Source organism: Salvelinus alpinus, chromosome 21, assembly GCF_045679555.1.
Source record: "Salvelinus alpinus chromosome 21, SLU_Salpinus.1, whole genome shotgun sequence".
NCBI classification, from domain to species: domain Eukaryota; kingdom Metazoa; phylum Chordata; class Actinopteri; order Salmoniformes; family Salmonidae; genus Salvelinus; species Salvelinus alpinus.
Genome location: NC_092106.1, coordinates 2,899,796 through 2,927,534, shown reverse-complemented (window position 1 = coordinate 2,927,534; position 27,739 = coordinate 2,899,796). Strand labels below are relative to the sequence as shown.

At 40.4% G+C, this 27,739-nt stretch overlaps 1 protein-coding gene and 1 long non-coding RNA gene across 2 annotated transcripts in view; both read left to right on the top strand.

Annotated features, from left to right (window-relative positions):
• Positions 1-15,501, top strand: part of LOC139547589 (ATP-binding cassette sub-family G member 1-like) — a 46,220-nt gene extending 30,719 nt beyond the window's left edge. The window contains exons 7-15 of the mRNA XM_071356521.1: positions 2,893-3,016; positions 3,468-3,582; positions 3,879-4,024; positions 4,215-4,316; positions 6,151-6,319; positions 6,501-6,601; positions 7,385-7,543; positions 8,136-8,254; positions 10,779-15,501. Coding sequence (XP_071212622.1) covers positions 2,893-3,016; positions 3,468-3,582; positions 3,879-4,024; positions 4,215-4,316; positions 6,151-6,319; positions 6,501-6,601; positions 7,385-7,543; positions 8,136-8,254; positions 10,779-11,007 — 1,264 coding nt within the window. The 3' untranslated portion in view covers positions 11,008-15,501. The remainder of the gene's footprint in view (positions 1-2,892; positions 3,017-3,467; positions 3,583-3,878; positions 4,025-4,214; positions 4,317-6,150; positions 6,320-6,500; positions 6,602-7,384; positions 7,544-8,135; positions 8,255-10,778) is intronic.
• A 1,923-nt stretch (positions 15,502-17,424) lies between these two features.
• On the top strand, positions 17,425-18,570 carry LOC139547588 (uncharacterized). Its single transcript, XR_011669554.1, has 3 exons — positions 17,425-17,586; positions 18,134-18,254; positions 18,480-18,570. It is a non-coding gene; the product is annotated as an uncharacterized lncRNA (long non-coding RNA).
• The last annotated feature ends 9,169 nt before the right edge of the window (positions 18,571-27,739 follow it).

Below are 27,739 nucleotides of genomic sequence, written 5' to 3'. Positions count from 1 at the left end.
GGCGGTCCTCCTCCTCTTCAACCGAAGAGGAGGAGTAGTGATCGAACAAAGGCGCAGCGTAGTGAAATGACATGATTTATTGAACACGACGGAAAAACAAACTAAACTTGCATAAACAAACAAAACAAATAAACGATGCAGACAGACCTGAACGACGAACTTACATATAACGTGAAGAACGCAATGAACAGGAACAGACTACATAAAACGAACAAACCGCAAACAGTCCCGTATGGTGCAAACATATACACAGACACAGGAGACAACCACCCACAACGAACACTGTGAAACAACCTACCTAAATATGACTCTCAATTAGAGGAACGCCAAACACCTGCCTCTAATTGAGAGCCATACCAGGCAACCCTTAAACCAACATAGAAACAGACAACATAGAATGCCCACCCAAACTCACGTCCTGACCAACTAACACATACAACAAACTAACAGAAATAGGTCAGGAACGTGACAAGTAAAAAAAAAAAAATCAACAACATAGTACTCCACAATAATGACATAAATGACAGAGTGAAAAGAAGAATACAAATATACAGAATAAAAATATTCCAAAACATGCATTTGTATGCAAAAAGGCACTAAAGTAATATTTCCCCAGGAATACATTTTTTGGCCTAAATGCAAAGCCTTATGTTTGGGGCCAACACAACACATCACTGAGTAGCTGCCTCTTTATTTTCAAGCATGGTGGTGGATGCAACATGGTATGGGTATGCTTGACATTGGCAAAGACTGGGGGAGTTTCTCAGGAGGAAAAGAAACTGGATGGAGCTAAGCACAGGCAAAATCCTAGAGGAAAACCTGCTTCAGTCTGCTTTACACCAGACACTGAGAGAGGATTTCACCTTTCAGGACAATAACCTACAACACAAAGCAAAATCTACACTGGAGTTGCTTACCAGGAAGATGATGAATGTTCCTGAGTGGCCAAGTTACAGTAAGCTTGAAGAATTTTGAAAAGAATCATGGGCAAATATTGCACAATACAGGTGTGTAAAGCTCTTATGAGACTTACCCAAGATGACTCATGTATTGACTCAGGGGGGTGAATCTAATCAAGGTATATTAGTTTTATTTTTAATAAATCTTAAAAAATGAATATCTCTCTTCCACTTTGACACTAGAGTATTTGGTGTTGATCGTTGAAAAAAAAAAAGAATACAATCTAAGCCTTGTCTAAGCCGGGGATGGGGGAAGGGTTCTACTAAGCTATATGGAATTGTTTTAAGAAGGTCATACCAAGGATACTTTCGCTATTTGATTTGGAATTTTAAGACCCCTTGAGGTATGATGGAGGCCACTGTGTTCTTGGGGACCTACAATGCTGCAGAATTGATTTGGTACCCTTCCCCAGATCTGTGCTTCGACACAATCCTGTCTCGGAACTCTATGGACAATTACTTCAACCTCATGGCTTGGTTTTCACTCTGACATGCACTGTCAACTGTGGGATCTTATATAGACAGGTGTGTGCCTTTCCAAATCATGCCCAATCAATTGAATCAAGTTGTAGAAACATCTCAAGGATGATCAATGGAAACAGGATGCACCTGAGCTCAATTTCGAGTCTCATAACTAAGGGTCTGAATACTTATGTAAATAAGGTATTTAAATTTTTTATTTAATCCATTTTAGAATGAGGCTGTAACGTAACAAAATGTGGAAAAAGTCAAGGGGTCTGAATACTTTCCGAATGCATTGTACTTCCAATACATTTTTTCAACGTCCTAGAGCAACAACCATCATGTGCGTGTTCGTGAGAGTCTCACCTTTCCACAGAGGCGTCACAATACATAAGATTTTGTGAGAAGACCGATTTCCGGGATGTCTCATGCTCTGACAAACACTGCTCTAGCTCTGTCACACATCGAATGCAAAAAAAACCTAATAATTCTAGCTTAAAGTGATGGATTTTAATCGACTCTAGGCGGTTGAATCCATTTTAATCCCACTTTGTAACACATGTAAAGAAATCCAAGGCGGTTGTAGATTTTCTATATGCACTGTAAATATTCCAAGCGTCTGAAATGGTATCTTCTAGTCAATCTGACAACATATGGGACTGAGATAGGGCAGATGGAAAGTCCCTGACAAATACGATCGATAAACAGCAGAGTACTGTAGAGCTACCACATTTGCTAACCTTACCATAAACGTTCTCAAGTGCTCTTGTTATTTAAGGCTCAATGTCGTTTTTAGGGTCCACTGTCCACTGTTATTAGAGATAGAGACGTGTCTGAAACAGGATTTTGTTCAATTTGAATTGTCAGCCAATTCATGTAGTAAACTGAAATTCCAATTAAATGTTTGAGAAAATATTTTATTTTCAATGACTTCTCAATAAATCAAAAAGGAGTACCTATTTATTTTAAAAATGTTCAAATTCCTTCCTGAATTGACTGACTTCAATTTGAATTGACCCTGGTCTGAAACTGGAATGATGTCATAGTTTTTGAGAGCGTCTTATCTTAAGGGGATTTACTCCTGATGCCCGATCCTGTCTCTGTCACCCCTGACTGCTTAACTGCACTGTGCTACACACTCAATCCAAAGAGTCTTCCCACCTGGTCAAAATCACTGACATCATATCAGTGTCCAGTGATAGGCCATTAGATCAGATACAAGAACATGTGTGCAGAAAAAACGCATCATGTTAACTTCAGTAGCTAACGTTAGTGTTTGTTGCTTTGTCGTATAGTGCAAGTTTATGCAATATGCTGGAGTCCTTCTACCAGTTCACTTCACTTCACTAGTTTGCTTCTCCTCCGTATTGATGATCTAAGATGTTACTTTAGGTGTGCAAAAGCAAATCTATTCTTTGCTTTGACATTGTCCCCTATATGCGAACCCTGGCCGCAATACCCTGTTTTGCAGTGGCCTGGACAGTTCCTCCTGCTTCCAGGTGTTGTCTCTGCTGAAGGCCCTGGCCCATGGTGGCCGCACCGTCATCTGCACCATCCACCAGCCCAGCGCCAAGCTCTTTGAGCTCTTCAACAAGGTCAGCCTCCAACCTGGCCTTCTGTTAGCCTGAGTCCCAGATCTGTTTGAGTTGTCGTACCAACTCCTACGTCATTGGCGTGACAACATAAACAGATCTGGGACTCAGGCTAGCCTAATGCATGGGATTCTATGAAAGGCACAATTATACCAAAGGATCACAGTTGGAAATGAGATACGTCGCTAGCTAGACATGTGGCACAATACTTATGCACGGTCCCCAACAAATCAACAGGCTAATGTAGTTGTTTAACAAAGTAAAAACAAACGATGTGTGCTTGGTATATACAGTACCTAGTCTGACTAACCTAAAAGAGAGGAATACAGGGCCGTCTTGTTGCTTTGCCCCTTATGTCAATGATTCCAATGCTATTTTGATAACTAAATGAATGGTCTGCTAAATGAATGTACTGTATCCTGATTGCTTCGTGCCCCTGTGTTTCCCTCCCTAGCTGTATGTCCTTAGCCAGGGCCAGTGTATCTACAGAGGGAATGTACCTAACCTGGTCCCCTATCTCAGAGAGCTGGGGCTCAACTGCCCAACGTACCACAACCCTGCAGACTTTGGTGAGAAACTCTTACCAGTTTAATGAGGAACAAGTCAAATGTGTCGTCATCATTGTTAGAATAACCTTATTTACACATGCATATCAGTGTATTCAGGAATCTGCCTTATTTTCTTAGAATAACTGTCCCAGGAATGTTTTTTTAGTATACTTTGTTATAAAGCGTTCTAGAAACTATTCTTTCTATTAGTTCAACTGAAAATACATTTTCTCAGAATAGCTTTTACAGATGGTTCCTCATGCAATAATAACAGGGCTTTCTGTGACATGCGTACCTCTCTCTCCATTTAATCCCAGTGATGGAGGTGGCGTCTGGGGAGTACGGAGATCAGACGGCTCGTCTGGTGAAGGCCGTGCAGGAGAGGAAATGTGAGCAGGTCTACAAGACAGACATGAACAATGGACCCCTCAACCCCTTCCTGTGGCACAAATCTTCTGAGGAGGTAAAGGGGGGATTAGTGTATTACTACAGCTCTCAATGGTTTGAAATTAAGAATCTCACTGAAGTTTTATTTTCAGAGTCAAAGCATTTCATTTCAATGTTTGCGGAATTTTATGTTGAGAAGTCTTAGCATTTCAGGTTCTTCAGTCGCTATTTTTTTCTCTCTCTATGTCGCTCTCCAATCCTTTCAGGACTCCTCTTCCAGTGAGGGCTGCCACAGTTTCTCGGCCAGTTGTCTGACTCAGTTCTGCATCCTGTTCAAAAGGACGTTTCAAAGCATTATTAGAGATACGGTAAGACAGACTGCCACCTACTGTTTCGTTTTTATACTGCAACAGCTTCCTTTTTAAATTAGCCAAATGTTATGTAATGAACCCAAAAAACGTCTTACGGCTGAGATCCCGTTAACAGGATCGACTTGACAACAGCCAGTGAAAGTGCAGGGCGCCAAATTCAAACAACAGAAATCTCATAATTAAAATTCCTCAAACATACAAGTATTTCACTTGTTGTTAATCCGATTAGTTAGTCCGATTTCAAAAAGGCTTTACGACGAAAGCACACCATCTGATTATGTTAGGTCAGTACCTAGTCACAGAAAAACACAGTGATTTTTCCAGCCAAAGAGAGGAGTCACAAAAAGCAGAAATAGAGATAAAATGAATCACTAACCTTTGATGATCTTAATCAGATGACACTCATAGGACTTCATGTTACACAATACATGTATGTTTTGTTCGATAAAGTTCATATTTATATCTAAAAATCTTAGTTTACATTGGCGCGTTATGTTCAGTAATGTTTTGCCTCCAAAACATCCGGTGATTTTGCAGAGAGCCACATCAATTTACAGAAATACTCATAATAAACATTGGTAAAAGATACAAGTATTATACATGGAACTTTAGATAAACTTAATGCAACTGCTGTCAGATTTTTTTTTTTACTTTACGGAAAAAGCACACCATGAAATAATCTGAGTACGGCGCTCAGACACAAAAACAAGCCATACAGGTACACGCCATGTTGTGGAGTCAACAGAAGTCATTATAAATATTCACTTACCTTTGATGATCTTCATCAGAATGCACTCCCAGGAATCCCAGTTCCACAATAAATGTTTGTTTTGTTCGATGAAGTCCATAATTTATGTCCAAATACCTCCTTTTTGTTTGCGTGTTTAGTTCAAAAATCCAAATTCATGACGTGCAGGCCAGACGAAAAGTCAAAAAATTCCATTGCAGTTCGTAGAAACATGTCAAACGAAGTATAGAATCGATCTTTAGGATTTTAACATAAATCTTCAATAATGTTTCAACCGGAAAATTCCTTTGTCTTTAGAAACAAAAAGGAACTTAGCTACCTCTCACGGGGGCACGCCTGAGTGAGCTCATGGCACTCTGCCAGACCCCTGACTCAAACAGCTCTCATTCCCCCCTCCTTCACAGTAGAAGTATCAAACAAGGTTCTAAAGACTGTTGACATCTAGTGGAAGCCGTAGGAAGTGCAATATGACCCCATAGACACTGCATATTGAATAGGCAAATCTACAAACCTCAGATTTCCCACTTCCTGGTTGGATTTTTTCTCCAGTTTTTACCTTCCATATGAGTTCTGTTATACTCACAGACATCATTCAAACAGTTTTAGAAACTTTAGAGTGTTTTCTATCCATATGCATGGATATGCATTTATTAGCTTCTGGGCCTGAGTAGCAGGCAGTTTACTCTGGGCACCTTATTCATCCAAGCTACTCAATACTGCCCCTAGCCATAAGAAGTTAATATGATTCAAAAGCATATGAAAAGGATAAGAGGAAAAAACTAAGTTCAACAAATTGGTATGAGAATGTCATAACACAAACAAAAAATAGATCTATTCATACCATACTTTGCATAACCATTCCATTTTCCCTCCTCCTCTCTGCCCTCCTTCCTCTTCCTCTCAATCATATTTTGTATTTTATAAAGCCAAATGTATTTTTACATCAGCAGTTGTTACAATGTGCTTTACATATACCCAGCATAAAACCCCAAAGAGCAAGCAATGCAGATGCAGAAGCACAATGGATAGGAAAATATATAAACAAAAAATGTTCTCTCTTCTTCTCCTGTTCTGGTCCTACAGGTGCTGACTCACCTAAGAATCTCCTCTCACATTGGAATTGGGATTCTGATTGGCCTGCTCTACCTGGGCATCGGCAACGACGCCAAGAAAGTGCTCAGCAACTCTGGCTTCCTCTTCTTCTCCATGCTCTTCCTCATGTTTGCTGCTCTAATGCCTACTGTTCTGACCTGTGAGTATTCTCTGCTCTTCTTACTGACAGGCATCTGCGTGCATTGATTTAGTGCATGAATTTACAACAGTCGTAAGCCATTGCATACAGTATGTTAGGAGTAGACTGTGCTGAGATTTACCTTGGCTCTGATTACCTAAATGAGATTACTATGACGCTGTGTCCTCCGTCTCTAATGCAGTCCCTTTGGAGATGGGAGTGTTCCTAAGAGAGCACTTGAACTACTGGTACAGTCTGAAGGCTTACTATCTGGCCAAGACTATGGCGGACCTCCCCTTCCAGGTAATTACAAATGTCACAAAGAACTCCGGAGGGTCCTTTTTAGTAGTTTTGTGTCCCAAAAAAGGTCTAAGTTGGTATTTCATCAAAACGTAAAAAACAAGAGAAAAAAAAACAACTAAAACATTATGATTCTATCAGTCACTGAAAAGAGCAAAGGTCAAAGGTATCGATTGTAACTGAAGAAACCTGTTATGGGAGCTCAAAGTGGCTTTAGCATCAAAGTGGCTTTAGCATCAAAGCAATTCTGTCCGTCAGATTTGGACAAATCCCACAATAACATTACATAAGGAGGCTTTACGCGTCACCAGACATCGCCCTGTGCTCTAAATTAAAAGTGACAAAGGTTTACTGCATATTTATTGTATTGATGTTGTATTGTATTGCATCTAATTTGGCTTTTTCAACAATTCAAAATGATTATTTCAAAGCACAAATAGCTTGGCCTTCATTCTCCACATAAAGAAAAGTGTTTTAGTTTGATGTTTTAATGATACTCAATGTTTTTTCCATGGTGAGATATTGTTGGCTGAACATGTGGAACGTGAGGTGGCCGTATCACAATCTTAGATAACAACAGCTTCTCCTGCTGTTGTGCCCTTCAGCAAGGCCCTTAACTACCGACACGACCCTGGGTTGCTGCACTGACACTATCCTTACAATCTGTCAATGTGTGGTTGGGCTTGTGTGGAAACGTATGTGCGTGTGCATGCAAGAAAAGCTGACAGGACAAATGTACGTGTCCACAAATGGACAATCAAGGATTTGTCTTATTTTGCTTCACAGATAGTGTTCCCAGTCGCCTACTGCAGCATCGTCTACTGGATGACGTCCCAGCCGCCTGACGCTGTGCGTTTCATACTTTTCTTGGCCCTGGGAGTCCTCACCTCTCTTGTGGCTCAGTCTCTGGGCCTGCTGATAGGAGCGGCTTCCACCTCGCTACAGGTACGTCCTCCATTCACTCAATACTAACAAGCAATAATAACTGCTACACCTATTGTTTGGAGCTTAAGATTTGCAAATAAACTCTATTGTGATCATTCCGGCTGAGTATTGATATTATTAGCTAATTACGACTGAGTATTGATATTATTAGCTAATTACGGCTGAGTATTGATATCATTTGCTCATAAAAAAAAAATATTTTGTGCTTGGGGCTGGTCCAAGGGTAGTGCCGCCCCGTACCACATATGCCCCTAGAGGCAGTGTTTCAATCCCCTGTTCCACCTTTCACTCTCTCTGCTGTATTCCTCTCTTCTGTCCCCCATCTACATTTATAACTTGTATCTGTAGATACAACTATTTAAAATTAAACAAATATTTATACATATATTTTTAAATGTATTTCCTGGCACAATCACACCAACCACATTATATTTACGCGGTACCCACCTGCAGTATATTAATATAATTATATGTTTCTCAGAGTGGTACCCAATTTTATTCTAAGCAGACACTATAAACCGCAGTATGTACATGTAACATGGCTACAGTGAGTCACGTCCTGCCTCTGATGTTGCACTTGTCCATATCTCAGGTTGCCACGTTTGTAGGTCCGGTGACTGCCATACCCGTACTGCTTTTCTCTGGCTTCTTCGTCAGTTTCGACACAATTCCGTGGTATCTTCAGTGGATGTCATACATTTCATATGTCAGGTAAATCGTTTTTCAGATACTTTTTTCTGAGCATGTGACCTGCCCCTAATACTGAGAAAATGGCATGTAATTCAGCACTTGAACAGTAGGGGAAAGTGGGGTATGTTGAGCCAAAGGGTTAATTGAGCCACCCCTTGTTTCTAGGAAACCATACACAAAATGAATCATGTAAACAAATATTTAAGAAGTGGTAATCATTTCATGAAGTCTGTGACAGAAGAAACCATATGGAGAAAGTGATAAGCAATTTATGTCCAAAAAAAAGATTTTCACAAAGTCAAATTAATTTCTGTTATAGATTTCATGATGCTTGTATCTAAACCAAAGTACATCGTTTTATACATCAGTTGAGGTCTCTATAAGCTACAATATGAGGTCCTCAACCTAGCATGAAAGTGCATCCTTGTAACTGTGTGGGCTAATATAGTCAAAATGTCAGTTTAACACATAATATGCATAGTATTTTTGCAATGTGTCATGCATATGAATTCAAGAGTGCATTTTTATTGTTACAGAGCAGACATCATCATGCGCCGTGCATGCAAATGTAAAACCAGCCGGGGTCTAGTCCCCATTGAGGTTCTTGACAGAGCAGCCAAGGAAGTGAGAAAAGTGAAGTCCATTCGAGCAGCAGCAAGGGATGAAAAAAAATAGACTTAATGACACTGAAGAGGTACATTGAAAAAAAACAGACATGCATCTGTGTGAAAGAGAGGCTATGATAGAGGAGCAGAGGCACACAAGGTCTTATTGGATGACATGGAGTCTGAGCTTGCTAAACATATCAAGAATCTCGTGAACCAGTTTCATGGGCTTAGTAGCCTCAGACAACTTGCCTACAAATTGGCACATAGAAGCAACATGCCTTTCTCAGACAACTGGTCAAGAAATGGAAGGGAACAGAGAGATCTACTGTATATCTGAATGTAGGCATACATTTAAGATATACAGTATACCCCACCCCCATTCCATGAATTCAACTTTGACCTACCAGCACCCTCACCCACTTACCACAAGGCGGCTCAACTTACCCTGACCCTATGCACAACTTAAACACGTTTTACCCCCTTTTCTCCCCAATTTTGTGATATCCAAATTGGTAGTTATATTCTTGTCCCATCACTGCAACTCCCATACGGACTCGGGAGAGGCAAGGTCAAGAGCCATGCGTCCTCCGAAACACGACCCCGCCAATAGGCACTGCTTCTTGACATACTGCTCGCTTAACCCGAAAGCCAGCTGCCCCAATGTGTCAGAGGAAACACCATACAGCTGGCGACCGAAATCAGCTTGCATGCGCCCGGCCACCACATGGAGTCGCTAGAGCGCAATGGGACAAGGACATCCCAGCCGGCCAAACCCTTCCCTAACGAGGACGGCACTGGGTCAATTGTGCGCTGCCTCATGGGTCTCCCGGTCGTGGATGGCTACAACACAGCCCGGGATCGAACCTGAATTGGTAGCTTGCATGCGATGCAGTGCCTTAGACCGCTGCGACACTCGGGAGGCCCACCCTATGCTTAACTTACCCCATACAAGGGGTAAGTTGTGCCAAGTGTCCACCTTTTTTGGACAAGCTATGTTTTCAAAACTGTTATGTTTACATGAATTCTGATTATTTCCAGGGATACACAACATCCTGAAATATATGTAGATATCTTTCTTAGAGTTATATATACACTGAACAAAAAATAAACGCAACATGCAACAATTTCAAAGATTTTACTGTGTTACAGTTCATATGAGGAAATCAGTCAATTAAAATGTATTCATTAGGTTCTAATCTATGGATTTCACGCGACTGTTGGTCACAGATACCTTTAAAAGAAATGGGCCTCACAATGGGCCTCAGAATCACGTCACGGTATTTCTGTGCATTCAAATTGCCATTGTGTTTGTTGTCCGTAGCTTATGTCTGCCCATACACTACCATAACCCCACTGCCACCATGGGGCACTCTGTTCACAACGTTGACATCAGCAAACCGCTCGGCCCACACAACGCCATACACATGGTCAAATTCTCTAAAATGAAATTGGTGGCAGCTTATGGTAGAGAAATGCATTTTAAATTCTCTGGCAACAGCTCTGGTGGACATTCACACAGTCAGCATGCCAATTGCACTCTCCCTCAAAACTTGAGACATTTGTGGCATTGTTGTGTGACAAAACTGCACATTTTAGAGTGGCCTTTTAATGTCCCAGGCACAAAGTGCACCTGTGTAATGAGCATGCTGTTTAAATCAGCTTCTTGATATGCCACACCATTCAGGTTGATGGATTATCTTAATACATTTGTGCACAACATTTTACAGAAATAAGCTTTTTGTGCATATGGAACATTTCTGGGATCTTTTTTTTCAGCTCATGAAACATGGAACCAACACTTTACATGTTGCATTTATATTTTTGTTCAGTGTATTTCCATTGACGTAGGGATGCTGAATGTAAAAAATGGCTCAACTTACCCCACTACTGTTCATCCTCTTTAGCAGCACCATAAAGCAGTTCCTATTATTTTGTAGGTATGGCTTTGAAGGTGTCATCCTCTCCATCTATGGCCTGGACCGGGAGGACCTCCACTGCGACAAGGGTGAAACATGCCACTTCCAGAAGTCGGAGGCCATCTTGAAAGAGCTTGACGTGGAAGACGCCAAACTGTACCTTGACTTCATAGTGCTCGGCATGTTCTTTGTGACCCTCCGCCTCCTCGCATACTTTGTGCTGCGCTATAAGATCAGTGCAGAGAGGTAGACTGGAGAGTGGGGGGTAGGAGGAAGAAGGCCCAGATCGCCTGCATGCTGGAATACCGCTTCTGGAGACCTCCAGGCTGTGGCCAGAAACACACCATGCACACCAAACTCTTGGCCAAAGACTACAGAATATAGACACCAGTTGTGTGGGAGTGTGCATGCTGTATGAATCTACTTTGCTTAGACAAAGATGGCAGAGAGGAGCTCAGTGCCTCAGGCCGTGGATGATTCCCAATATTACAAGACCATTCTTGTTTAAAAACCAAAACCATTGGCTTTTTGAAGGCAAGGCTCCTGGCACAGTAGGAATCTAGATGTAATCTCCTTGTGCAGTATTTCTTTGTCCAAGAGAACCAACTAAGTAATGTAGGAATTTGTTGTTGATAGGCTCTTGTCTAGTCTATAGTTTCCAGACTGGTTTGTATGACCACTGTGTGAAACCAATTAAATGAAATAGCTTGGTGGAAGGACAATGAGAAGACAAGGCCACACTTAAACAGGAGCTGGTTTCCTCCAAAGTGTGTTTATTATATAGGACTGCCAGCCAGTCAAATGGGGCTCTAATCCAGGACCCTCAGTAAATAAAGGGAAATGTACAATATTGCTTGTTGCTAATATGGGATAAAGCAATCACATACATTCTGAGCATGTGAGAGACTGTACAGTACCGGTATATAGTTTATCTGGGGGTGAGTATCCTGGCAGCAAACTTGGCATGTAGCGCTCGACAACTCAGCCTCTCAGGCGCAAGTGAGTAACATTTGTGCTTGAACAAACTAATGAATCAAATGAAGCATGTTCTATGAGTTGCGTGTGCGTCCTTCTGGGTTTTTGAGAGAAATAAAGTACCACGTTAGCACCCCTGGTCAGAGGTCTGTGGTTGTGATTGTAGGGCTTGAGTAGTTGCAGGAAGATATGGGGGATTTTAATTCGGATGTGACTGTGGCAGGCTTAACATTACAGGCCAGAATCCTAACCTGAGATCTGAGCATGTAACGTGAACGCCAAGTTAAGCATTACATTATCTCAATCATTACCAACACAGCTTTGAATGGCATGGAGGATAGTCACACAGTCAGTCACGTAAAAGAAAATTGAGAGTGAAGAGAATTTCACTAGTTAATCCTCTGTCACAAAATAAAATCATAACGAGACATTTTCACTGCAGGAATTATGGGTACAGTAGCTAGCCGTGGCACGAAAGGGCTGGATTTTGACACCTGACTGGCCAATCAGAACATGCTCCACGGCTAAATATGTGGTTGCTTTACAGTCATTTATGTTTTGCGTTGTCATCAACGCCAATTTGAATGTTAGTCCGCTATAGCCTAGTTTGTTAAATAGCCTACAGAAACAAAATAACTAAATATTGGCCTACCCATCTTTGCTAAATATATTGAACATGTTGGCAGTCCACATTGCTCTATGTAATTACATTGCGTCAATATGGAAATATATGATTAAACATAGCATTCACACTGATATAGGGGCTAGGCCTACTGTAAATGTCATTATGGCTGAGCCATGGACATGCCAAACGTTGTCAATAAGCAAGATATAATTCACTATTGATGAGGCCTAAAAAGAGTGAATCATTCTAATCAAATTCTAATCAAAAGAACAAGTTGTTTTAAGTAGGCTATGTCTAAATACAGCTAGGCACCATAATTACTCCCTGTGGGCATATAATATTACAGCATAGAAGCTAGACAAAGATCCAACATAAAGAGAATGTCCACTCACTGTTCTACTGCTCCCAAATATGTTTTATAAACATAACGGAACCATCTTACAGATTGCATTCACAAGTCTCCAGAAATAGCAGAAGGCTCCTAAATTACATTGCATGTGAGATGAACGTGCTCATCGTAAAGCCATGCTGGTGAAACATTTTAAAACGTTTGCTTGTTTTGACGTTTCATTTAATTAAAAAAACAATCCGTTTTCCCCCCCAACAACTATAGTTCTAAATAGCTTGGGGTCAGAAGCATGATAACATTAAAAAACGGACAGGAACCAGCCTTCGTTACAGCGACAGTATATAGGCCTAGGTTAAAGGAACATTTTTCACATTCATCATCTCTAGCACCACCACAACATCAACGTATGTGAAAATGGCTTGTTTCTATGTTTTGTAGTAAACAAGTGTTTCCAATGACATCATCAACCAATTAGTAGGCAATGTTTACTCACAATTGGTCGAAATCACATTATGCACACCGTTGATGTCATCTTCCTGTATCATTTTTTTACAACAAAACATAGAAACTCACCATTTCCACATGTTGATGTTGGGGGTGATGATGAATATGAAGTTGGAAAAAAATGTGGTGTTTCCCTTTAAGGGTAGACTACAGGATGGCTTGGTTTGTAATCATATGAAACGGAAAACAAGACATTGTTACAGGAAAATAAGTTCTAAAGGGTCACCAGCATTATCTCATCTCTCCTTTCATGATGGGCACATGGACACAAGTAGCCTGCGTGGAGGGGTTTTTACGCACGTCCAAAACGGGAGCTGGCTAAAATAACTTAGGCCTACACAATACACACACATAGATATAAAGGGGATGTCCACTTACTGTTTTTCTGCTCCCAAACTTTCATTTTTAATTAAGCTTTGTTAAGATTTATTTCAAAGCGGTCTCACTAGCCAAACCCTTTATTGTTAGGACCTGTCCCCATGCTTTAGTTTTGTTTATTTGGCCACTGTCTCCAAATGCTAACTTTTTAGCATTCATAATTACAATATGTCGTTAGGGTGAACTATCCCTTTAAGGTTGCATAACATGACAGCAGAACTGCACAAAACAAATTAAACTGCTTAATCTCTTTAGGGGTTTACTTATATGGCCTGAAAAATATACTTTTATATATTTTTTATTAGATATCAGACTATTTCATACTGCCTTTGACAACCTAAGATTATATTCTCATCATCTGTAAGGTTCTACAGACAACAGGGTTGGGGTCAATTTATTATTGAATTGGAATTTGAGTTAACTTCCCGAATTGACCGACTTTAATTCGAATTGACCGACTTCAATTCGAATTCTCAACCCTGACAGACAAACACTCCGCTGGACATAGTCAGAGTTACAACACACCATCCATATGCATTAAAGCATATGGAACCAGCTGCACATTGGTACTAATGATGTTGATTCAATTGCACTTCAATATTGATTATCAAGCCATTATTCAATTCCATAATTACTTCAAATCAAGAATCATGTACATTTTCTGAAAAGTGTTGGCCTAGAAAGTATGATGAATTTAAAAAACAACAACTTTAAAACAATTTTACACACTTTACATAATGTGATACTGCAAATATCAATGCAAAACCTTTGTAAAACATGATAATATGCTCTTGTAGATTGGTATGTTTTTGTCATTACTTTATTTTGTGTTGCAATTTTTCACACACAGAGGTTGAAACTCTAATAAAACACTGCAGAGGAAATGTTGCATGTTACATTATTTCAAGCTATGTTTAATTGGCAGTGTTATGAACATGTTTTCAGTACATAGGATAGTATTATTAAATATGTTAATTCTGCTTGCTGGGGATGAGGAGGCTTTAAAAGTGTGTCATGTTTAGACAAACCTCACTCTCAAGTTCTGAACTCATTGGAACAGCTTTTTTATCAAGAATGTGGGGCATTACCAAAAAAATTTTTTGTACATTGGTTTGTTTTTCCGATTGTTTAACTTTTCCTCCTTTGAATCCTCTTTATATCTACACAATACACTGATTATACAAAACATTAAGAACACCTACCTAATATTGAGTTGCACCTCCTCCCTTTCTTCCTCAGAACAGCCTCGATTTGTCGGGCCGTGGACTCTCCAAGGTGTCGAAAGCGTTCCACAGGGATGCTGACCCATGTTGACTCTAATGCTTACCACAGTTGTCAAGTTGTCTGGATGTCCTTTGGGTGGTGGAGCATTCTTGACACACTCAGGAAATTGTTCAGCGTTAAAAACAGTAGCGTTGCAGTTCTTGACACAAACCATACCCAGTTCAAAGGCGCTTAAGTATTTTGTCTTGCCCATTCACCCTCTGAATGGCACATATACACAATCCAAGTCTCAAATGTATCAAAGCTTAAAAATCCTTCTTTAACCTGTCTCCTCCCCTATCATCTACATTGATTGAAGTGGATTGAACAAGTGACATCAATAAGGGATCATAGCTTTCACCTTGTCAGTCTATGTCATGGAAAGAGCAGGTGTCCTTAATGTTTTGTATACTCAGTGTAGATTACCTCATGGTAAACTGCAGACCCTTTTATCTACCAAAATAATCTACACCCCGCTCCATAATGTTTTGTCGGCCGATTCTTGCATCAAACTAAAGCTGTATTTGAATGTTTTATTTTCAAGTGTTGAGATACAGAAAATATGAGCTATAAACTGAGTAACGTGAAAACTGTTACGTACTGACATTGTAGATGAATGAAATTAATAAAGTTGCAATATTTTTCACATGGCCTGTCTTGATTAGTCTATTTTTATCCCCACATAATTTTATTGGGTACTAGGGGTGGGTTATAGGTTTCACACACTCAAACACAAACATGACAGATTAACATGCCAGACAAAAAACATCCAGGACAAACTCAACCTGATGGGCACACATTTCTCTGTTGATGACATCTAAACAATGATAAAGTAACCATCCTCATGGTTTTATTATTTTGAAGTTCATTGAATGCCAACCATTTCAATTCATGGCATTTTTTCCCCTAGCACCCTTTAAGCATGCTTGCACTTATTTTTCTCTCAGAACTTCAAATTCTCATTGATGTGAGCAGGCGGTTTCTCCAACAGGAAGATGATGTCTACCTACCTCGCTCATTAGTAGTATTTCAAAGTGTAAACAATCCAAAGACAGTATTTTTACATTGCTGTAAAACAATATCTCAGTTTGTTATGCCCCATGGGATCCTTGTTATTCATCAGTAAATATAATCCAACCACTGTCTGAACAGGGCACTTCCTTATTTGGCTTAATTTGGATAGGCTAAGAGAACTATAACAGAAAAGTACATTTCAAACATATGATTGCTTGTAGATTGAGTACATTTTGTTTGGGATCTTTTGAAAGGTGGTTGTATGGTTTCAAAGTAGCCCTGTATAGATAACAGTACACATGATAAAGTCTATATGGCAGGGAATAGAAAGCAAAGGTTGTTGATGTGTATGGCTGCATTTCAGATACATTTTTAACATTTTAATGTTGCAGTAGTAGGACTTACAGTAGAAGGAAATGTTTTCTGTCTGGTGCTTTAGAGTTTGAGCAAGAGAGAGAGAGAAAGAGAAGGAGAACTCTGGGTTTTCAGTGAATTTATGTAAATCACGAGGCTCATTTGAATTTCCTGCAGCACAGGAATATTCTTTCGGCGACAACAGAGTGATCAAATTAGGATAGGATCTGTACTTGGTCCCACTTTGTACAATCATCAAACTCAAGGATCGCTCAGTGATGTGTAGGACATCCATGCATGTACCACAACATATCACCAGATGGCAGAATTATCAAACTAATCAGTTTGCCCACAATACGGACCCCAAACTGGCCACCATTTTTCTATGTAGTTTGGCTTCGTGGAGTTTGCAATTTAAACCAAAGCATTAAGCATCAGCTCAGCAACGCAGATGCTCGCGAGCAGTGTAGTTAAAATGACTTATTAACATATACTGGTTAAATAATTTTGCAATGCTATCACAACCAACCGGTTTGGGGTCCGTGTAGGATATCATGTGAACCAAAAGGCATGTAAACTATGATTTCTGTATGCTCTTATAGTTGCTCTTCCAGGTGAAGTACAGTTGGACTATGTGTGCCCATGCTCCCTTATCAGAGCTCCTTAGCCTGTTGTATTAATTCCTCGTTATTTTTGTCAATGTAGAAACTGTCAACCATACATGCAGAATTTTATTACATGGAACCCTTCTAGTCAGAATATGAAGTGTAGTGTACATTTCATTTCAAGTTACTATATCCAAGAGTGAGATTAAAATCTCTCTTGGGGTCCAAGATATATGGAGTACAAAACCTGCAGTAATTAGAAATAAAAACATAAATAAATGTGCACATAAATAGATAAATACATGAATAAATAAATGCACATGTAAATATGTACATAAAAAAATGCACACAAATAACTGTATTTCATTTTATAATTATTTTTTCTTCATTTATTTATTTCTGTATTCTTCCTCCAATATGATAACGAGGGGGTGTCAAGCAAACGTATGTAGGTGGTATCTAACACAAAAGTGGTTGTTCAATGCAGCAGTGCGTTGCTCGATTGCATGTGCCGATGGTGCGTTCAGTGCGACATAAGTGTTCAAGTGTTTCACATTAGCACCTCCCAAACAATGACGTATCAATATCATATATGTCACTTTTTTATTCAACATTGGAAATTGGAGATAAAATAGATTACATGCTGCTGTGCGGCAAACGCACCACAAAAACACAAAAATATAAAATAGAACATTACAATAAGGCACCGGACTACAGCTGTATAGTTTTGAACCTTAAAGAAGAAGGAGTCGACCGGGATTGGTGAGTAGAATGTCAAGTTTGCCAGAAAAGCATGGTAAGCTAACGTTACTGAGTGAGTGTCACACTAGCTAGCATGGCTACATCTGATGAAGTTGAGTTGGCCAGCTAGCTGGCTGCATTTTACAGACAGATTCTGTTTTACAGGATCGTGATGTGTGTCAGAAGCAATGCATGTTAACTAGCTAAGTCAGTTAGAGCACATTAGCTAGCTAATAATTTTGTTGTCATGATGGAATAAATCACATATGTAAAGCTAGCCAAATATGGATTAGCCAAATAGTGGAATGTGCTGTTCGCTTTAGCAGTTGTTAGTGAGATGAGACGTGGTGCAATAATATAAATAATAGCTTAGCTATAAATTCACATTTATGCCATGCAATTTATTGTAGCCGGTATCACAAAATGGCATGCAAACTTTTAATCAACTCTTTTTGTCATTCACAGACATGAATGTGAAGTAGGCAAACTGATACAAGAATCCTAAATACAGGTACTATTTTATTTTGTTATAAATACAGGCACCTTTTAATTGTGTTAACCTCTGCAGGTTTGTCATCTGATTTCTTGGAGCCTGGTGGAGATAGATGCAACCATACTACAAGGCTAGACATTTCTCTGCATCCAGGTTGAGGCCTGCTTCCGACAGGAACATGGAGCGCTCTGTGTCAGTAAGTCATGATATTATTGTTTTCCTTTACATTGCATGATACTATATGAAGAGCTAATACTCCACTCATAACCCCTATGCACCACCTGTCTACTCCTTAGTAACTCTCTGTCAGAGAGACTGTGATTAGAGGGTTTAGGCAGGAGGCTCTGGGCCAGTGGCAGGTCAGGGGTGAGGGCTCTCTCTCTTTCTAGCACACTCGCTACCTCTATTCGTCTCTCTCCAGGTGCTACAGACACCGAATGGTCCAAGGACCTCCAGAGCATTCTGACCAACTACCTGCGATCTCTCTAGAGAGCAGAGAAGTAAGGTACACCCATAATAGTATACTTGATGCACTATATCAGTGGTTCCCAAACTTTTTATAGTCCCGTACTCCTTCAAACATTCAACCTCCAGCTGCATACCCCCTCCAGCACCAGGGTCAGTATACACTCAAATGTTGTTTTTTGTTGGCATCATTGTAAGCCTGCCACACACACACTGTACGATACACTTATTAAACATAAGAATGAGTGTGAATTTGTGTCACAACGCGCCTCGTGGGAAGTGACAAAGTGCTCTTATAGGACCAGGGCACAAATAATAATATAATAATAATCAATCATTTTGCTCTTTATTTAGCCATCTTACATATAAAACCTTATTTGTTCATCAAAAATTGTGAATAACTCACCACGGGTTAATGAGAAGGGTGTGCTTGAATGGCTGCACATAACTCTGCAATGTTGGGTTGTATTGGAGAGAGTCTCAGTCTTAAATCATTTTCTACACACGTGTACCTGTATTTAGTTTTCATGCTAGTGAGGGCCGAGAATCCACTCTCACATTGGTACGTGGTTGCAAAGGGCATCAGTGTCATAACAACGCGATTTGCCAAAGCAAGAAACTCAGCGCAGCCCTATCCAGAAATCTGGCAGTGGCTTCTGATTAAATTCAATTTTCACAGAACCGCTTGTTGCAATTTCGATGAGGCTCTCTTGTTCAGATATCGGTAAGTGGACTGGAGGCAGGGCATGAAAGGGATAACGGATCCAGTTGTTTGTGTCATCCGTTTCGGGAAAGTACCTGCGTAATTGCGCACCCAGCTCACTCAGGTGCTTCGCTATATCACATTTGACATTGTCCGTAAGCTTGAGTTCATTTGTACACAAAAAATCATACATTTGATGGAAAGACCTATGTGTTGTCCTTGTTAAAGCAGACAGAAAAGAGCTCCAACTTCTTAATCATAGCCTCAATTTTGTCCCGCACATTGAATATAGTTGCGGAGAGTCCCTGTAATCCTGGATTCAGATCATTCAGGCGAGAAAAAGCATCCCCCAGATAGACCAGTCGTGTGAGAAACTCGTCATCATGCAAGCGGTCAGACAAGTGAAAATTATGGTCAGTAAAGAAAACTTTAAGCTTGTCTCTCAATTCAAAAAAACACGTTTATACTTTGCCCCTTGATAACCAGTGCACTTCTGTATGGTCGCTGCCCATATCATTGCACAATGCAGAAAATACACGAGAGTTCATGGGCCTTGCTTTAACAAAGTTAACCATTTCCACTGTAGTGTCCAAAACGTCTTTCAAGCTGTCAGGCATTCCTTTGAAAGCAAGAGCCTCTCGGTGGATGCCCACACGTTACCACTCCACTATGTCTCCCTGTCATGGCTTTTGCACCATCAGTACAGATACCAACACATCTGGACGACCAAAGTCCATTTGATGTCACAAGCTGTCCAGTACTTTAAAAATATCCTCTCATGTTGTCCTGGTTTCCAGTGGTTTGCAGAAGAGGATGTCTTCCTTAATAATTAACCCACCATAAACGTAATGGACATATACCAGGTGCTGTGCCAGGCCCGCCACGTCTGTTGACTCATCCAGCTGTAACGCATAGAATTCACTGGCTTGTATGCGAAGCAGTAATTGTTTCAAAACATCTGCCATGTCACTGATGCGTCGTGAAACAGTGTTGTTGGATGGCATTGTCTGTATAGTTTTTTTTGGGCCTTTTCCCCCAGCATTGTCTCAGCCATATCCGCGGCAGCAGGAAGAATTAAGTCCTCCGCAATAGTATGGGGCTTGCCTGTCCTAGGCACTCTTTAGGTCCCCATATAAGATGCTTCTACACCCCTCTTATTAATTTTAAGCAATTGTTACACAGGCACTTAACTGAACAATGTAGATCTTTACATTTAAGGTAAGGTTTTGCCCTTATATGATCTAAATTGATATTGTTTTATGATGATACATCTATCTTTTCATATTTGTGCAAATCTTTCTAAAAGAGAAAATGGACACCATTCAATCTCTGTCACACCCTGATCTGTTTCACCTGTCTTTGTGATTGTCTCCATCCCCCTCCAGATGTTGCCCATCTTCCCCATTATCCCCTGTGTATTTATACCTATGTTCTCTGTTTTTGTCTTGTTTGTCAAGTCGACCAGCGTTTTTGTTCTCAGCTCCTGCTTTTCCCAGTCTCTCTTTTCCTCGCCCTCCTAGTTTTGACCCTTGCCTGTCCTGACTCTGAGCCCGCCTGTCTGCTCACTCTGCCTGCCCCTGACCCTGCCTGCCGTCCAGTACCGTGGCCCCACCTGTGGTTTACTGACCCTTGCCTGCCTTGACCTGTCTATTGCCTGCCCCTGTTGGAATATTAAACCATTGTCTATTCGACGTGTCTGCATCTGGGTCTTACCTTGATTTCTGATAGATTTCAATCAACAAAGAGGTAAGACTATGTATGCTATAAGAATATGTTAAAGGCTACTTGTATTGGGTGCAGATGACTGAACTGCTCACTTTTGTGTCTGCAGGTATACTGACGAGGAGGCATACAAAGGTATGCTATGCAGATCACATGTACCATCCTCCTCCCGTACCTCTTCAAAGATAATCCCATAGGCCTCTACATTATGAACAAGGCATGTGTATGAAAACCATTATCAAAACAGTTTTTTTCCATTCACGTTTACCATAAAAACAAAGTTATGAATACTGTTGTGTGCATGTTTTTTGTTAAATATCTGTATAATTAAAATATTTTGGTTTCACAGACTTCACCCTCCCTACACCGCTGAATATAAAAGGAAGCCTTTTTGATCACCGTGCACTGCAAAATCATTCTGGCTACGGATACGGAGTACATCAACACATTAGCATCAACATGCCAGAGGATATACCCATTGGACTTGGAGCTCTAGATTTAAAAAAAAATTTTTTGCCACTGAAATCATAATAAACACTGACAACTAAAATAATGTGTTATTGTTATTATAAATAATAGGTAGTTAAAATGTTTACCCCAAAAGGTTATTCAAACGGTTCCTAAGAATTTATAGGGGTTCTGTTTCAATTTGAAGAACCCCTAAAGGCTACTCCAGGAACCTTTTCTTTTTAGAGTGCAGTATGCTGCAAATACTGCATCTTTAAAAACTGCAGTTACTGCACTTTTACTACAGTTTCAAAACTGTATATTTTTTGTAATGATTGAAGTGCAAAGACACACTCAAGAAACACCCACATCAAACCACACCCCCAAGACAACTCTCATTTGCCAGTCATGGCCACTAGCATTTCTTAATGAGCATTGATGGAAAAACGATGTCCAATCATGAAGCACAGTCACCCTTTAAGGCTAGGGCTGAAATCAAGGTTTTATTGTTAACCTACAAAGCATTGCATGAACTTGCTTCTACTTATCACTCTGATTTGGTCCTGCCGTACTTACCTACACGTACGCTACGGTCACAAGATGCGGGCCTCCTTGTTGTTCCTAGAATTTCTAAGCAAACAGCTGGAGGCAGGGCTTTCTCCTATAGAGCTGATTTTTCTGGAAAGGTCTACCGATCCATGTGAGAGATGCAGACTCGGTCTCATCCTATACATTTTGCCATTATTTACAGTTGAAGTCGGAGGTTTACTTACACTTAGGTTGGAGTCATTAAAACTCGTTTTTCAACCACTCCACAAACTTCTTGTTAACAAACTATAGTTTTGGCAAGTCGGTTAGGACATCTACTTTGTGCATGACACAAGCTATTTTTCCAACAATTGTTTACAGACAGATTATTTCACTTATAATTCACTGTATCACAATTCCAGTGGGTCAGAAGTTTACATACACTATGTTGACTGTGCCTTTAAACAGCTTGGAAAATTCCAGAAAATGATGTCATGGCTTTAGAAGCTTCTGATAGGCTAATTGACATTATTTGAGTCAATTGGAGGTGTACCTGTGGATGTATTTCAAGGCCTACCTTCAAGCTCAATGTCTCTTTGCTTGACATCATGGGAAAAACAAAAGAAATCAGCCAAGACCTCAGAAAAAAAATTGTAGACCTCCACAAGTCTGGTTCATCCTTGGGAGCAATTTCCAAACGCCTGAAGGTACCACGTTCATCTGTACAAACGAAAGTACACAAGTATAAACACCATGGGACCACGCAGCCATCATACCGCTCAGGAAGGAGACGCGTTCTGTCTCCTAGAGATGAACGTGCTTTGGTGCGAAAGGAGGAAAAAGGGGGAGGCTTGCAAGCCGAAGAACACCATCCCAACCGTGAAGCACGGGGGGGGCAGCATCATGTTGTGGGTGTGCTTCGCTGCAGGAGGGACTGGTGCACTTCACAAAATAGATGGCATGATGAGGCAGGAAAATTATATGTATATATTGAAGCAACATCTCAAGACATCAGTCAGGAAGTTAAAGCTTGGTCGTAAATGGGTCTTCCAAATGGACATGACACCAAGCATACTTCCAAAGTTGTGGCAAAATGGCTTAAGGACCACAAAGTCTAGGATTTGGAGTGGCCACAAAGCCCAGACCTCAATCCTATAGAAAATTTGTGGGCAGAACAGAAAAAGCATGTGCGTGCAAGGAGGCCAACTAACTTGACTCAGTTGCACCAGCTCTGTCAGGAGGAATGGGCCAAAATTCACCCAACCTATTGTGGGAATCTTTTGGATGACTACCCAAACCGTTTGACCCAAGTAAAACAATTTAAAGGCAATGCTACCAAAATCTAATTGAGTGTATGTACAGTGGGTGTCACGATCGTCGTTACGTGAAAGAGAGGAGGACCAAGGCGCAGCGTGAAATGAACATATATTTAATCGACGAAGAACACTTACAAACTAAACAAAACAACAAACGTGAAGCTATAATAATGACAAGTGCAGACACAGGCAACTTACACATAGACATAGACAATCACCCACAAACTACCTAATGACTATGGTTGCCTAAATATGGCTCCCAAATCAGAGACAACGATAGACAGCTGTCTCTAATTGAGAACCAATCTAGGCAACCATAGACATACATACACCTAGACTAAACATTGCCCCATAAACATACAAAACCTCCTAGACAATACAAAACACATACCTCCCCCATGTCACACCCTGACCTAACTAAAATAATAAAGAAAACAAAGATAACTAAGGCCAGGGTGTGACAGTGGGCTCCAAAATTACTGGCACCCCTGACTGGCAATGCACAAACAATACTTAAAAATATATAAACAATATAATTATAGAGAAACTCAAAATACCAACATGTGAGAAATACTGTACTTTATTCATGTTTCAATGGAACCAACCAAAATCATTCAATTATTTAATACAAAATAAATTTAACCAAAATCAAGGTTTCATAATTATTGGCATTCCTCATTTAGTACTTAGTGCAACCACCTCTGGCATGGCTAACAGCATGGAGTCTATTCCTGTAATGTTTGACAAGGTTAAGAAACACATTTGGAGGGATTTTGGACCATTCCTCTATGCAGATCCTTTCAAGATCCTTCACATTCTTTGGTTTGCGCTTATCAACTGCCCTCTTCCACTCAGCCCACAGGTTTTCGATTGGATTGAGGTCCGGCGACTGAGATGGCCATGGCAGAACATTGATTTTGTTGTCACAGAACAATTTCTGTGTGGATCTTGAGGTATGTTTTGGGGCATTGTCTTGTTGGAAAGTCCACCTACGGCCAAGTCCCAGCCTTCTGGCAGAGGCAACCAGATTGTCAGCCAAAATTGCCTGATACTTGGTAGAATTCATTATGCCATCAATCTTAACCAGTGCCCCTGGACCTCTGGAATTAAAACAGCCCCAAAACATCACTGACCCCCCTCCATATTTCACCGTGGGTATGAGGTGCCTCTCCTTGTATGCATCTCAGTTTCGATGCCAAACATGCCGATGCTGTATCTGACCAAAACGTTCAATTTTGGTCTCATCTGACCAGAGCACCTTCTTCCAGTCATAATTTAAATGACGTTTGGCAAACTCCAAGCGCCTGCGTCTGTGTCTTGGGGTCAGAAAGGGCTTTCTTCTGGCAACCCTTCCAAAGAGCCTGTGGATGTGGAGGTGGCGTCTGATGGTGCTTTTTGAAACCTGGTGACCCCAAGACGCCACCAAGGCCTGCAATTCTTTCACAGTGATTCTTGGGGATTTTGTTGCTTCTCTCACCATCCTCCTCCCTATCCTGGGGGGCATAATTAATTTGCGTCCCCTACCCGTGAGGTTTTCAACTGTTCCATATCTTTTGAATTTTCTAATAATTGCCCTGACAGTGCTCAGTGGTATATTCAATCGTTTGTGGATCTTCTTGTAGCCATTACCAGATTTATGAAGGTCTATGACCATCTGTCTCTTTTGAACTGCTAGTTCTTTTGTTTTCTTCATGGTGTTGGATGACAAAGGGATATTGCATGTGTGTTACCTCATTTTTATACCCTAGTGAAACAGGAAGTGATGTAATGGCTCAATATAGTTCCTTAAGACTTAGATAAATGTAAATAAGTGGAATTTAATTTGTGGTTTAATTTTGGTAGATGTTATTTACAATAATCTTCAAGGGTGCATTCATTGTGAAACCTTGATTTGGAGGACATTGATTTTTAATTAAATCAATAAATTATTTTGGTTGGTTCCATTGAAACATTAATAAAGTACAGTATTTCTCACATGTTGGTATTTTGAGTTTATCTCTATAATTATATTGTTTATATTTGTTTAAGCATTGTTTGTGCATTGCCAGTCAGAGGTGCCAGTAATTTTGGAGCCCACTGTAAACTTCTGACCCACTGGGAATGTGATGAAATAAATAAATCATTCTCTCTACTATTATTCTGACATTTCACAGTCTTAAAATAAAGTGGTGATCCTAACTGACCTAAGACAGGGAATTGTTACTAGGATTAAATGTCAGGAATTGTGAAAAACTGAGTTTAAATGTATTTGGCTAAGGTGTATGTAAACTTTTGACTTCAACTGTATGACAGACTGACCAGGTGAATCCAGGTGAAAGCTATGATTCCTTATTGATGTCACCTGTTAAATCTGCATCAATCAGTGTAGATGAAGAGGAGGTTAAGAAGGATGTTTAAGCCTTGAGACAATTGAGAAATGGTTTGTGTATATGTGCTATTCGGAGGTTGAATGGGCAAGACAAAATATTGAAGTTCCTTCTGTAAAACAACATTGGAGGCAGCTTATGGAGAGAAATTATCATTAAATTGTCTGGCAACAGCTCTAGTTGACATTCCTGCAGTCAGCATGCCAATTTGCCGCTCCCTCAAAACATCTGTGGTATTTTATTGCCCCCAGCACAAGGTGCACCTGTGTAATGATCAAGCTGTTTAATCAGCTTCTTGATATAGCACATCTGTCAGGTGGATGGATTATCTTGGCAAATGAGAAATGCTCACTAACAAGGATGTCAACAAATTTGTGTACAACATTTTTGAGAAATAAGCTATTTGCACATTTTTTTTAACCTTTATTTAACTAGGCAAGACAGTTAAGAACAAATTCTTATTTTCAATGATGGCCTAGGAACAGTGGGTTAACTGCCTTATTCAGGGGCAGAACAACAGATTTTTACATTGTCAGCTCGGGGATTCGATCTTGCAACCTTTCAGTTACAAGTCCAACGCTCTAACCACTAGGCTACCTGCTGCCCCATATACATGTGGAACACTTCTGGGATTTTTTGTTTCAGCTCATGAAACATTAAATGTTGCGTTTTATATTTTTGTTCAGTGTACTTGAAATGCCCATTTATCAGTAGGAAAGTAATGCTCATGAGCTCCTAGTATCTGTAATAGGGTGGCAGGTAGCCTAGCGGGTAGCCTGTTGGGCCAGTAAGTAGCAATTTAAGTTCAACAAAGGCTTTCTGTAAAGCAAAAAAAGTGCCTGGTCAACGGAAGTGGCAACAAAATACACAAGTATCGTCCACATACAATTGGCTGTTAGAATTTCTTATAGACAAACCAATATTGTTTATATTGATAGTAAAAAGTACAGGGCCCAAAATTTACTCTTGGGGGACACCTTTAGTAATATCAAGGAAACCTGACTTAACGCCATCAGAAGAAACACATCGTTTCTTGTCTTTCTAGTAGTTTTCATACCAAATGCAGGCTGCCTGACCCTGGCCAATTTCAGACAGTATACACATGAATAATGAACGCTCAAAGGTGTCAAAAGCCTTCGACAGGTCTATAATGCTGCCTTTCTTTCAATGCAATTTACAATGTCATTTAACACCAAAGAAGCAGCAGATTTGGTGCTTTGACCTGGCCTGAAACCAGACTGATAGACACTTTGAAGCTGACAAGATCTAAGCTGAGTGTTGTTTAAAGAGTCAAAGATGTTCGCAAGGCAGTTTAGAGAACGGGCGATAATTATTCATATCAGAGGGGTCACCACATTTGTGGAGAGGGAGCACATGGTCAGGCTTCCACATCCTAGGGGTAGCACCCGAGATAAATAAATGTCTGGTTAAAAATGTGTCAATAATTCCACAATTACAGGAAAAGAAAGATGCAGCAAGAAAGGATCACGCAAGTCAACCCCAGTGGATTTTTCCCCCCATCAATGACAGATTCACTAACTCACTTCTTGCAAATAAAAGGCCTGCAGAGATAAAATGTTGATTAATCTGTTTGAATCCTTAATCCCCCCCCCCCCCAAAAATACAATTATAACCTAACTCAAACGGAAGGAATTTGCATTTTGGTGCAGTCCAGGCAGTGCTGAGGGGGATAGTTTGGCCTGCTCTTTGTTCGGGTTCTTGTTGGATGTGGAGGGGGGTAAAAGACACCACTGGACAAGTCCTTGTGGGAGCTGTTTGTCAGAAATAGGTCAATAAGTGAGGAGTTTGCTGGATTTTTTTTTTAACGTTAACCCATGTGGGTTTTGAAATCAGTTGAGTCAGGTTAAAGTCAAGACAAATATTCTTGAAATGGTCTGAGGCCGGGGTAAACCAATCTAAGTGAAGAAATCCACCAAGACGACTAATTCAGTTGACAGAAAAGGTTTTAAATACTCAGAAACAGTGTGGATCTTTTTCAGCAGTTCACGGAGAGCCTCCACAGTGTCTTCCTTAATCTTTGCACCCACACTCTCCTTAACCCTCTCAATTTCCCTCTACATCTCTCCTCCAGCCCTTTTGCTCCAATGAATATGTGAAGGTTGAGGTGTGGGTG